This window comes from Cydia strobilella, chromosome Z (assembly GCF_947568885.1).
Source record: "Cydia strobilella chromosome Z, ilCydStro3.1, whole genome shotgun sequence".
Lineage (NCBI taxonomy): Eukaryota > Metazoa > Arthropoda > Insecta > Lepidoptera > Tortricidae > Cydia > Cydia strobilella.
The window spans coordinates 7341778-7356532 of NC_086068.1; the positions used below are offsets into that span (position 1 = coordinate 7341778).

Consider the following 14755-nt stretch of genomic DNA (forward strand, 5'->3'; position numbering starts at 1 on the left):
TGAGGAAAGCTAGTGAATTAGGGCATTTTAAATGGGCCTCACGGCAAAGCCGCCGAAGCCGTGAGGCCTATTTAAAAGGCCCTAATTCACTAGCTTTCCTGCTTCAAAACTTGTATCACCGAATTAGGCGTGTCACCAAATAATGCGAGTTTACCCTAGCCCGCCGCGCCGAAGCAGCCGGCGCTCGGGAAACCTTGGTGTTCTTTAGTTCGATTCGTTCCAATTTGAAATGTTTTAAAGTACTCACAGTTTAGGCCAAGGTCGTGGTAGGTGAAGATGGCGGGCTTGTTGCGGTCGCCCTGCACGGCCACGAGGATGTCCCCGCGGTCGGTGCGGACGCGGACTTCGGTGCAGCCCGCTTCCCCGAAGCAGCGAGCGGATGGGAACTGGAGCTGGATGTTCTTCAATTCGATGTCGTCCATGCTGTCCATCGGCGCCACCCTGCGGAGATAGGGGTCGTTAGTGGCATTCTTAACGTTATCATATCACCCAGTAGATTTTATTACTTAATTACTTTCGAGTAGGGCTATTTGCGAATTTGAGCTTTACCAAAAAAAAAATACTACGTCGGTGGCAAACAAGCATACGGCCCGCCTGATGGTAAGCGGTCGCCGTAGCGTATAAGTATCTCTATATGTCAGGCCCCGGAACTCCCGAATTTAATTTTCAATATTTCAGAATTATCTTTATCAGGACATGCTTCTATTATAAATATTATAATCTTGACATAACTATTAAATAATTTTAAATTTGTAATATTTAAATGTAAATTTTGAATTTTTGAATAACTTTGTTTTATTATGGTTTGTGTTAATTTAATTTATTCGACTTGGTGTGTGTTGTTTTAATTCGTGATTAATTATTATTTATTTATTTTAATTATGTTTGTAATTTTATAATATGGACTATTTGCCTGAAATAAACGTTACATTACATTACATTACATTATGTCAATCTATCTGGGACAAAATATTTTATCATTAAAGATAGTTAGTCCCACGACACGAGCCGCGCTACCTAGTGTAATCTATGTATGTACATGTAGGTATAGTAACACACACGAGCTACGGGTTATTCACCCGTGGATTCTAATTAGTAGTTTTCCCGGTTACTGTGCTCAAGTCAACAAGTCCACTGCGAACCACCCTATATAGTTCCTTGAAACCTGGCAATGCTTTGAGATTGCTCACCGGTTTGCGTGAGGCCGGACTTCTAGCTCGAGCAGCATTCAAACCATGTCTGACTATGATATGATACTTATTAATTTGTTTATTGAAGTTTTGGAATCGCTAACTTGGCCGATATAATATTATGGCATACTAGAACCACATACAAACTATCATCCCCTTTTTATCTCCCTTAGGGGTTTCTCGTACACTATAAATGCAACATGGTGTGCAAATTTCAACTTTCTATCGTTTTTAGTTTCGGCTCTGCGTTGATGAATCAGTCAGTCGGTCAAGACACACGCATTTATATACAGGGTGTCTAAAAAGTAAGTGCATTCCCGTTGCTAGGGAGGTTTTGGGATTATACTGAGCAACTTTTACTATGGGACCAACAACGAAATTGCGAAAAAAAAATTTACCCTCCCATAGAAAATGGACCCGCCAAAATGTATGAAACAGCCAAATTTTGTTTAGCGATTTGGGGTTGGTCCCATGGTAAAAGTGGCTCAGTATAATCCCAAAACCTCCCTGGCAACGGGAATGCACTTATTTTTTTGCCACCGTGTATATAGATGGAGGTTATCTCCTTACAATAGTTTTAACGTGTTTGGAACTGTTTTATTATATGTAAAAAGGTAGACTAGACGTAGAGAGGGAAAAATTGTTTTAATATAGCTTAATAGGTACGAAAGCGTAAATCTTTCGTTGCCACCAACGATAAGAATAATAATAGACACGCAAAGTCGTAAAGTGTTGAAGTTGACGGAATAATAATATTACTGTAGGTGCTAAGGGTTCTAAGTGCTGTCAAACTTCAACGATCATTTAACGACTGACGTCTAGTTCATGCGTCTGTGGCACTTCAGGGTGCAGGGCTGTGAACGATTCGCTCTATATGCTAATGCACCTGCAAAGTTATTTTATTTCACACTTTGTATCAGATACACGTTGCAATAGACCCGCGGGGACTTTGCGAGTTTTATTGCGGAACTACATGCATTAGGGTAACTGACAATTTTTTATTAAGGTGTGAGTCGATTGGTTTGTTTTGAGGATCAAATGTCTATATGGGACCTATTGCCTTAAAGCAATACAAAAGTAACAAAATATGTCAAAGTCTGACAATCGCACTTTAATGCTCCTAACAAAATAGCAATACATCGTGAGATCAGCAATGTCAGCATGTACACCTAATAGAAGCCGAAGCATGAATGGAAAAAAAGGAAATTGCAATTTTGTCAAGACAATTTTTATTATATGTATATAGTTACAATACAATTAGTTTTTCTTTTTTTGGATATAAAAAAAAACCGGCCAAGTGCGAGTCGGACTCGCGCACGAAGGGTTCCGTACCATTACGCAAAAAAATCACGTTTGTTGTATGGGAGCCCCCCTTAAATATTCATTTTATTCTGTTTTTAGTATTTGTTGTTATAGCGGCAACAGAAATACACCATCTGTGAAAATTTCAACTGTCTAGCTATCACGGTTCATGAGATACAGCCTGGTGACAGACGGACGGACAGACGGACAGCGGAGTCTTAGTAATAGGGTCCCGTTCTTACCCTTCGGGTACGGAACCCTAAAAAGAACAAATTTTAAAACTGAGGTCTTGTATTTTTTTCCTATTCCAATATATTTATTAAGTTTCCAATTGATTGTGTTAAATTGCTCGTTTTCTATATATTTAACTAGATTTAGTTATAAAATTCAACATGTGTCAACAACCGTTTTGACCTATAGTGACCGATTTGTAAACTCTACAGCATTGCCGACCATTCGACCATTCGTATTTCGAGCAATATATAAAACTTGTGTTGTTGGACGTAAAGTAATCCGGTCCTTTCTGTTTAGTTTTGTACATTGCTGTATTAAACCGAGGGTTATAAAGCGAAGGGTCATCGTTCAATCGCTTTCAATCTAAAGCACTTTGAAAACTCTACAGAGTTAAGTGAAATAATAAACAAACAAAAACAGCTTAAAAAAAGAGACAATAGGTTGATGAATTAAGGCTGCAACTCAATTTTCCAAAGTAGGTATCTTTAGCAGGGAAGCAACAAAGGGCGTCCGTAAAATGTCCGTCGAGGAACAAAGGCAGAGGACGATGTCTTTTTACTATAGCTGGGGCAAAAATGTTTCACATTTTCATGTTTCAAACTAAACTACTCATGCATTTGTAATTTCCCTTTGTTACGGAGAAAGGAATGAACAACACAAACAATACTGCTTCATATTTTAAATTAATAAACGCATATTTGTACTGTTACCAACTAGTAGGTAGGGAAAGAAAGCACAGTGAGTATGCATACTCGCATACCTCATGACGTAATAGACTAAGACAAAAGTGCATACTGCTCTCCATACACTTCTGCCAAAGAGAATATATAGTATAGAGGGTTATTGTCATAGTAGGTACATTTTGTAGTCACAGTAAATTTTCTGCCATCTATCGACAACTAAAAATTAAAATGTATAAAAATATCAAATAATGTATATATACGATTTTTTCATGTTTTTAGAACGCCATATGACTTTGACCCATGTTCTTTCAATGATGAGTTAAATTTTTTTAATATCAAACGGTGTCGTCAACGCCATCTAGCCGAGTATAGGCCAAAGGTGTGGCGCCATCTATTCGAGAATGACCTTTTCTTGATTTTTTGAGGCACGTTTTTTCCTTAGACTATTAATCTCATACGGAGTTGCATATGTCTTTGCTTCTGCGCTTACTCCTCCACTAAAATTAGAAGACTGTACTAATATGTATGCTTTTACTTACTTTAATATAGGTAACTTATAGCCTTCGTTATTATGGTCTTAAAGTAGGTATGTTTTACTTAAATATATGTGTCACTGGAAACAGGCAATAAAAATTTGACCATCGGATCCATTTAGTCAAGAGTGAGGATTTTGAAAATATTACGAGACACTTCATATTAAAGTATTTTTTTTCACTCTGTACCCCTAGTGTAAATTTCATTCGATAGCGTGTCGTGACGTACGGCGTTTGCGTTAATTTTCATTTTGTAAGGGATTTTGTGTTTCCAAAACGTCCCACTTGGCGCGCTGTTCAAAATCCCATACAACTTAGACAAGACTTAACGCATACGCGTACGTCACGTCACGCTATCGAATGTAATGTCAAGAGGCTAAAAGGTGTAACTGAAATTCTGGAAAGATAATAAGATATCGATGAAACTCGGCTCTAGTTCAGCGGAAGGGCTCAAGGAAGTAAAGAACCGGTGGGTTAAAAGCGATATCACGTCACGTAAAGGATCCGACTTCCGCTCTTCACAATCGGACACAGAGGTCCTGGAGTAATTAATATGCTGGTACTTACAAGGCCCTTGCTTCGCTTTAAGTTTGCCATTGAATATGAGGTCTGGTTTCGAAGTGCATTGGAGTATGGGGAAGTCCCCCAGTGGCGGACACCCAGGCTTATTCAATAAAATAAAAAAAGGATTTGAAAAAACATACATTTATGAATTATTTTAGTCAACAAACTTTAAAAACAAAATAAATTAACACAAATGCAACTTCTACATAAACTAATAAAAAGATTGTGCACTAAAATATTATCGTTTCAGATAAAATGAATCAGTTACAATTCAATTACTCCCAGCGCTCTCAAGACAGAAGCAAGATTGAATATTTAAGTCGCATTTATTAGTTCTAGATAGATCCGGGTTAGTAAATTTCCTAATGGGGTCAATAATTATTATGATATGTCGATACGATTTTATAATATGATGTTAATAAGAAATAAAAAACATGTTGTTCTCCTATAGTTATTTCAATACCTAGCTCGAAGATTTTTTTTTTTAGATCCAGCAAAAAAAATATTTAAAAAGAACCAAAACAGTTTTTCCAGTTTTTCCTCGTGAAGATCATGGCGAAATCCCACATGACCGAGGCGGGGATTAATCCCACGTAGTCTAATCTCAATATTTATCCTATAATTAGTGTAATACACTGACAAAATCAACATTGCAATACAACTTTTCTCACTTTTCTTCGCTCCACGGTACACAAATTAGAGTTAGACCAAGATAAGTCTGCAACGATTTTGATAGCACACGTAGTGCAAGTATTATTTTAAACGTCAAGATTCAATGAAATTATGACGTATACATAACACTTGCACTGCGTGTGCTGTCAAAATCGTTGCAGATATATCTTGGTTTAACTCTACCTACATTTATTTTGTCTATTTCGACTGCGCAGCCATTTCCACAGCCGACTATTCAGCGGCGGATAGAATTTACTCGTTAGCCCACGAGCGAACTATACAGATCATGGTCAGTTACTAGCAGCTAGCTCAAAGGCACTGGTCTGAGCATTCGCAATCGCAAGCACGCCGATAAGCGGTTTAGAAGCTCAGCGGGGAAGTGGAACAAAGGTACAAAGCGTCCTTACAAGCCCGGACTTAAGAAATACTGGATTTACTCAGGTCATATTTCATAAAATAACGGTTACTAAAGAATAATATTTACAATTTATTGACATTAGTATTTTTGGAAAAACAAATAGACCAATAATACTTATGCCAATTCGAACATCCATTTTGATATCTATAACTGATGTGTTTAAGTTATCATTGGCGCGTGCATTTCGCTCGTACTTGGGCGTACGTTTTATGCTTGAACATTAAAAGATCTTATTTATGCGTATTAAATAGCAAAACTATTGAATAACTTTACGAAAGTAGCACTTAATTAGCCATGTCGCGGGTTGACATTTAAAGCAGTTTAAAAATCTTCCTGTGTATGTCTGGCTCGGTGCATCGAGTTCAAAACGTAATCGGTTTCGTTAATTCAACCGCAATCTTAAGGTGAATGGCAGGATTCCAACATCTGCTAAAAAGCCATTTTCTAAAGTAAAACGAGCCAATTCGTTCCTCTGAAGCGGTTTCGGGCGAGTGTTATTTCTTTAAAGGAAAATTTAAAAGGGATACCATTTGTAAGGAAACATGGACCCGGGGTTAGTTATAGTGTTAATCAAAGCAGTAGGTACATATAATACAGATCAGATTCGGAAAGTTGTCTTAGCAGAATTTTGTTTTGTTCTGGTTTACGAATCTGCAATACAAATGAGAAAATACGTAATAAGTATCAGCTTTTTTTTCTCTTCTGATTAGACACTATAGGATGGAAAGTTTAAAGGCAACAAAACTAGCTAAATTCAATGAGCTTTTTCTTCAAACATGCAACTATTGTGTCTGTTTCGATGTATTATTAATACAAGCTTAATTACAGAAATCCTTAATAAATTGTTTGAGCGAAAGAGCTCACTGAAACCATAGTGGAAACCGAAGGATTTGCAAAATTGTTGCAGTTCGAAAACGTATTTTCTAATGTACTAAAAGTATAAAATACGTATTTGCAGTTTTAAGGACATACCTAATTCTGACACTATACAAGTAAACTGTTCCTATATTATTATTAACAACCCTCATGTAATAACTATATATCAATATCTAAAGTAGAAGTTACATAATATACTTCACTGAGAAGGTTCAAAGCGCGCTAAGTAATAGAACTCGTAGAAATTGCGATTACAGTACGCTGCAGCCTCATTCTGCTGGGAGCGGTACGTCTTGATTGGTCTCCAACACCAAAGTCTGCCAATCTGACCAGGGCCTTTACCGTTCGCCGCTAAACCCCGCACGTTAATTGGAATGCGAATTTTAATTCCGGTTTGAAACCCATCTACGTAGCGTTTCACGCATGTGTACACTTAAAACGAATTCGAAAAAACGAGAAAGTGGAAATGATAGCACAAAACCTAGCTATAGAAACAGTAAATTCTTCAGAACGGCTGCCACTCAACTATATTGAAGCTACTGAAAAGCATACAGCTATAACGTATCGTATAGGCCAATGTAAATAAAGAAAGTAGTGCATGACATCGTTATTTTATTTATAAGACGGCAGGGGCCGTATTCCCTGTGGCGACCAGTAGTGGTGACTTGACCATACTAGTTTACTTTGTATAAATTTCTGAAATAGGTGCTAAAGTGAACAACCGACGGATCAGCAGTGGTAAGTAATATAGGCTGGCGATGACGTCCTACTACCCTGTAAAACTGTATTTTTCATGAGAAACGATCTGGATAAGCGCCTGCAATGAATCTCACGAAATATTTATTATTACGCTTTAACATGGTACTTTATTGAGGTGATATTCGGAGTTATCGTACCTATAAAATGATGTAATAAAGGCGGTAAGGTATCAAAACATGGTGTATATTTATGCTTAACGCAGGATTTATCTTTAACGCTTATAAGAGTTACCATTTTCTTGGCGGTAAGCTATATCGTATTAAAACTAAAAGATGTTCATTAAGAATGATACGAAAAAACAATCTTTTACTACAACCTACTCTAGACTGAGAAGAAACTCCACTTTATTATTAACATGTAGAGACTAAAAATCTAAGTCTAACTATTTTTAATATTTATAAAGGGATGAGTGGCGTATTACTCGTATAGTCGAATATAGCTCGTACTGTTTCGGTTTTTACAAGATCGGATACCTACTCGAAAAAGCTGCAATATGCAGAGCTGCATTGTACTTTAATACTTGAGTGACCCGTTTACATTCCAACGTTTCATGAAGTCGCCTTGTCACTGTCACATAGTATTATTACTAAACCATATAGAATAATTTAACATAAATAACACGCAACAGAGTAAAATGATAGCTATCTATTCGCATAGGTACTGGTTTATGAAAACTCAAGGGAGGTTATTATAGAGGATTTACCCAGCTAGGGTGCAGCAAAAAATATCCCAGTCGCGGAAAATTCCAGTGGAATGAAGTATAAAACTACCATCAAAACCGTGACGGGAAACTGATACATTTACAAAGAGAATTATCGCTGCGGGCGAACCAATCTGAATTCCGATTAAGCATACCTGAGGGCATACAGCGAAAAACCAAATTTAAATTTTCGATTTTCGCGGTAGCTCCTCTGTTATGAAAAAAAAAGGCCGAGTAGAATAGGGCACGTTTGAAACGATCAGAACAAACATTACATACTAAATTGCATTTAAACACGGTGGCGTAACTCTTACAATTTAAAGCGTCAAGTTGCAGTCATCCCTTGTTCACACGTAAATGGATAATAAATATTATAAATAAATATTTATATAGGACATTTTTACACAGAACCACGGTAAGCCCAAGGAGGCTTGTGTTATGGGTACCCAGACAACGATATATACAATATATAAATACTTAAATACATAGAAAACATCCATGACTCAGAAACAAATATCTGTGCTCATCACACAAATAAATGCCCTTACCGGGATTCGAACCCGGGACCATCGCCTTCACTGGTAGGGTCACTACCCACTAGGCCAGACCGGTCGTCAAAATGAAAATGATGCAAATCAAAATAAGAATCTTAATTTGCTGCCAATCTATTCTTAAGGTACCTACAAAAGAGCGTCTTAATTGATAGAACACTGGCTATTAATTGAAACAAGGGTTAAATAAGAAACTAACCTTTATAGGCCTTAAATTTTGGGTATGTTTACAGGAAAGCCGTGGTGAACACAGTTTTGTGTTTGACCCAGGATAACTTCATAGATAAGAGAGTACTTAACACAAAATAAGCCAATATGACCCATTTGAAGACGAATCACAATGCATTATTTAGCCTCTCTTTGCGGCTATAGAATATAATATATTTTATTTGTAGTAATTGTACATCATCGTCATATTCACAAATTATTTACAATTAGAAGAACAAAACAATTATTAAATTAATAATACATTTAATAAGTCAAATTAATAACCAAACATTAATTATTCTTGTACGGTAAGAAAAACTTCACTTTGCACTAAGACCAGGAATTACAACGTTGTTAAGTGTTCTTCTTTCTCACCCCGCCTTACCTGAATAATGTTTTTAAATTAAGGTGATTAAGTGATTTGTCGTTATTGGGCCAGAAGCCTTAAAGCCCATATGTGCCAAGCAACCACATGTACGAGTACAGGTATTCTGCTCACAAACTATTAAAATCTTACAAGGAGCATGAACAAAATCAGTCATAAAGATTCGTTTGTTAATTTGGGCTTGTTTGACAAAGGTAGCTCGCATAGATATTTAAATAAATTGCCTTATAGCTTATTCAGCGTCTCTGTTATTCGCTGTTAATTTAATTAGTTGTACGTTTTAATTCGATTATAGCGAAGGGTCGCGACGTCTCCGACGGCTCCTTTCTAAATGGTTCGGTAAAAAGACATATGTGACATTGAATTACCTACGTTTTACGCCATACAGGGTGTGCCCTAGCTTTCCTTGCAACTGGGTCGGAACGTTCGATCATAATCCAGACGATAATATATCGGCTTGATACACATAAAAGGGCAAGAAAAGGGTTTGCTTTCTTTGGAAAGATAAATAAAATAAATAATGCATAAACAAGTGATGGTTCATTGATATGTACTGTGTCATTTATACCAGACATTGTTAGCATATTATGAGTTAATATCAATATCTTCATGTCAATATTTTTTTGTCTTGAAAAAAAAGGGTTAATTTACAAAGGTTAGAATCTCCTAGTAGCTAGGTAACTAGGTATAGCCATTGCCAGTGGCAGGAAATTCTGCTGATCCGTCATATTGTCATTAACAAAGATGTAAAGAATTTTAATTATGATAATAAATTGAGGAGCTTAAAATGCATCCACTGCCACATCAGGAAATGCTACTCGACTAGCCGATGCTCAAACGGGCTGAAAATCTGGTCATGGCCTCGGAAATACAAATAAGGTCCTGGGGAGGATCTGGGCAACTATCGACAATAACTACACTCTAAGCAAAGTATACGATGATAATTTCAAAAAATTAAGAAGCTTGAACCTATACAATGAGCTGCGGTTGTCACTAGTCGACAGGGGGTACGAGGTAGATACTGCGCCCAACGCACGGACGTCACAGTCATAAAAACCGATAGGGCGATGCTATTGCCAACGTCTACTAAATGCACTTTCTCGACGTTTTCACTCTTCGCGGGTGAAATGGCAAACATTTGTTATTGCATCACTAGGAAGAAGCATAGAATAGCTAGGTAATAATTATAAAGCTTATGGATCAAATAGTCTTCATTTATTCAAGGCGAATAATTAAATATAATTAATTACAACCCGATCTGTTAGTATGTAGGAACTTGTCAGTGTTGTTCCCACCCCTTAAATAAAGTAAAAAAAGTGTGTGCGTGTAATCTTTACGAGCGATTGAAGTAAAACTTCTTTGACGATGCCGTTTATCGCTATGTTGGCACTTTGACGTATGCCCTTTTGTACGTGTGGTGACACTACTGAGCGTTACTTCCGTCAGAAAAATAAATTTAGTCGCGCCTAAACAAGCTTTACTTCAAAAAAAAAAACATAAGTTAAGGATGACTCGCGTTAGACCGGGACGTGTCCGGGCCGGAGCTTCCGGCGCTTCGTTTTCTATGGAAGGCATCACGTGATCACCTGTCATGTCATCGAAAAGTAAGCGCCGGAAGCTCCGGTCCGGACACGGCCCGGTCTAACGTGAGTCATCCTTAATAGAAGTCAAATCAGTGGCAATTATAGGTCTACGCGGTTGATACAAAAGAATGATTATGGCCAGCTACGGACTGTTTGAAGGCTTGGTTGCATGAAACTTTTTAGTATTATGTTAAGTAAAATAACTAAGTTTAGTCTTCTGCCTTCTACTTAAAAGTGTATTAATTAGACGAGAAATTGAATCCAACACCAGCGTCTATTATTAGATAAGCAAATTGCTCTCCCGGAACCCGACACGGCCAAACATGCATTTAATTGCTAAGTAAAAACCAAAACACAAACGATTTGAAAATAAGGTCGAGTCGGAAAGCGCCTCGAGTAGGTACGAGCACTGTACGATCGACCGGGCGTCTTGGCGAAGGGCCAACTAGAGGCTGGGGCAACTTCGGCACTTTCAATTTGAAAACGAATGTACCAAGCACGTCCTAGTACTCGCATCTTAGGGATCCCAAGATTTAGGATGCTTACGCAATGAGCGTAATCTTAATAGATTTCATGAAAAGGAATTGTCTTTGCTTGTCGACGCAAATATTTCATGACCATGGAACGTTCGTAACTCAGCTTTAAGGGCTTGGCGGCCTTGACGTTGAGTGGTGGCTAAAATTAAGCGTCACGAAGGGGGAAAACGTTCATTGTACGTGAATTAATTTGTTAGGCCTATATTTAAGTATTCAAAGTATTCACATAATCCGTCTTAGAGGAATGAAAATGAATGAGAAGACCTTACATAGCCAGTCAGCAGAAGGTACAGTATCTAAACAATCTAGTCTTGCATAAAAGTTTATATGATGATGAGATTGATGAGGCAACGGATATTTAAGCGTTGTTGTCTACAAGCATGTATATGGCACACCGGCTATTGTAAAATCCGGCTAAATTGTGAGTTTCTAAAATCAAAATTCGTGTATGCGCGCGGTAGTCACTCTAAAAAAAGATAGATGACGCCTCTCTAAAAAAAGATGAAGATTCGAATTTCGATGTACGCGGTAGTCGCAGAGTCGTGTCAGTCACGATTAAAAAACAAACGATAAATGTCAATATGTGTACCAATAACTCGTGATTTGTTAGAATTGTGGTTTAATTGCCTTTACTTTTATGAATATGTAAAATAACTACTACCATAATGGAAAATTGTTACCCTGGAATCCTTCCAACTGCACGAACACCCGTTTTTATCGCAATTTAACGAAACTCAGACGGCATGGGTCAAAATATACGTTCATGAATAAAACTGTGAAAAACCTTCCTAGACGCATCCATTACCATAATTAAATTCCGCATGCACATAATCGTATTCTCATGAAGGCACATGTGCTCGGAGCCCTTCGACACGTGTTTCCAGAAAGTCAACACACGTCACTATCGACATTAACATACTCGTACTTATGTTATTACCCGTATACTGTTTATAAATAAATACCTTCGTTAAATGTTGAAAACAACTGTGTTGTGAGCAGCCGTGTGAAGGATGGCGTCATCCACGTGATAAAATAATTTGAAAGAGACAAACAGTCATTATCGAGCTGTCATGTAGACAAGTGCGACCATCACGTGCGATAATTATTTACCTTAGGTGAGACGATTGTACTGGCAGACTCTATTAAATTCAGTTACTGTATAAAATCGGTTCAGTTCAATTGTTGGAGAGTTGACAAAGGAATTATGGGTTAGCTTTAGCTCCCTTGGGGATGGATTTGTTCCTTAAAAGGAAAGGGGACGGCCGTTTCTCCATACAAACGTTGTCCCCATTTTCCTCTCTGGATATTAACAATATGGACAATATTTGAACATAATTTGATGTATATTAACCATAGTAGCTATTGCCCCTACGTTTGACTTTTTTCGATTTTATTAGGGTTCCGTAGCCAAATGGCAAAAAACGGAACCCTTATAGATTCGTCATGTCTGTCTGTCTGTCCGTCCGTATGTCACAGCCACTTCTCTCTGAAACTATAAGAACTATAATGTTGAAACTTGGTAAGTAGATGTATTCTGTGAACCGCATTAAGATTTTCACACAAAAATAAATAAAAAAACAATAAATTTTGGGGGCTCCCCATACTTGGAAGCTTGGAACTGAAACTCAATTTTTTTTTTCATCAAACCCATACGTGTGGGGTATCTATGGATAGGTCTTCAAAAATGATATTGAGGTTTCTAATATCATTTTTTTCTAAACTGAATATTTTGCGCGAGAGACACTTCCAAAGTGGTAAAATATGTGTCCCTCCCCCTGTAACTTTTAAAATAAGAGAATGATAAAACTGAAAAAAATATATGATGTACATTACCATGCAAACTTCCACCGAAAATTGGATTTGAACGAGATCTGGTAAGTAGTTTTTTTTATTACATCATAAATCGTAAACCGCAATTTACTAATCACTCATGTTTCGCATAAAAAAACGGACTCGCACTTGGCCGGTTTTTTATTATAAAAATTTGGAGCGAATTTGGAGCAGATTTCATACAATTTTTTAAATGCTCCTAATTCTTATGATAAATTAAAATTCGAAAAAAAAACAAACGTTAGGCATAGCTGTGGTTGATATTCAAGAAATTGTTACAAAATATTTTCATAACGTTAATATCCAGACAGGAAAATGAGGACTACGTTTGTATGAAAAAACGATTTCGCGCGGGTCCTTCACTTTCGTCTTAAGTTACTGTTTTCTTAAAACAAAGCCAGAGGGCATACGCCGCTTATACCATTGTTTAGAACATTAACTTAATTAACACGTGAAACAGTGCTCTCCGATAAATTACATTGTAGGTACTCAACGGATCTCTTTAAGTCGGATATAAAACGAATATAGGTGATATTTTTAGAAAGAACTAAACCTATCCAGTGTCAATTACTTCGTCATATTTAGTTATTAAAGTGGCTTTAATAACTAAATATGTCGCCAATGGAGATTGGACAAGCAATACCGGAGGAGTCACTATGCGTTGCCGACCCTTGAGAACCCTGAATACCCGCTTCTTGAAGAACCCCATGTCGTAACGCAAAAGAAATATTTCAGGAGATAACTCATTCCACATTCTGCGCGTTCACACATTTTATTGTGTTCATGCAGTATCAATGTACTTACATCAATTTAATATTTATAGTACCACACTATCTATTGCGTTAGGATACGGCCGCTGGGCTGACATTTCGCACATTAAAGGATGACTCACGTTAGACCGGGCCGTGTCCGGGCCGGAACTTCCGGCGCTTACTTTTCTATGACATGACAGGTGATCACGTGATGCTTTCCATAGGAAACGAAGCGCCAGAAGCTCCGGCCCGGACACGGCCCGGTCTAACGTGAGTCATCCTTAAATTAGTCATATACCAAATACATTTTATAGACAATAAACTGCCCTCGATAATCTGGAAGTGGATTCACGACCAGACGCCGCGGTTATTGGCCAATAGATATTTTCGCTAGAGCTGGCCAATAGTTTCGTCTAGACGAGAGAACTGAGTCAGATTCGGAGCGTATTGCTATCTGCTGTATAAGTACTTAGTTTGGCGCGATTTAGGATCGGGAAGGAAATTTGAAAATAAAATTTGACTATACGCGGTGTTTAAACACAGCGACGGGAAGTAATAGTTCCCCAGATTGGGCAAACGCCACTGCTTCTACAGACAATATGGACATCCATCCTAAAAAAAACAGCACGCCCATGATGCCGGTTGTCAATGTCACTGTGCGAATTAGACAGCAATATAATAATGCGAGTGCAATAGAGATAGCAACAGGCGGGTCAAAGTACGAAAATCTATATGGAAGGCGGGTCTTCTTTATCTGAACAACTCTGTAATCTATTTCAAATAGTTAATAATTATTATCCTCTCAAATGTCTCAACGAAATTTAATATAGATACTTGAAAATCATTATGACTACTGTAAACGATCAATTTTTAAATTTTGTAGGAGACAGTTTGAATATTGATATTCATACTGAAATACATAACCAATTAGAATAGACAGTCCGATCACCTACTCAAAATTATATTAGGTGATATTACTG

At 37.5% G+C, this 14755-nt stretch overlaps 1 protein-coding gene and 1 long non-coding RNA gene across 5 annotated transcripts in view; one reads left to right on the forward strand and one right to left on the reverse strand.

Annotated features, from left to right (window-relative positions):
- The window catches only part of LOC134754343 (protein NDRG3-like), a 110259-nt gene that overhangs the window by 66059 nt on the left and 29445 nt on the right, over positions 1-14755 (reverse strand). For all 4 annotated transcript variants that reach the window (XM_063690623.1, XM_063690624.1, XM_063690621.1 and 1 more), the window contains one exon: positions 248-441. In XM_063690623.1, the coding sequence (XP_063546693.1) occupies positions 248-441 (194 nt within the window). The remainder of the gene's footprint in view (positions 1-247; positions 442-14755) is intronic.
- On the forward strand, positions 12579-12998 carry LOC134754516 (uncharacterized). The gene is made up of 2 exons (XR_010128922.1): positions 12579-12650; positions 12805-12998. It is a non-coding gene; the product is annotated as an uncharacterized LOC134754516 (long non-coding RNA).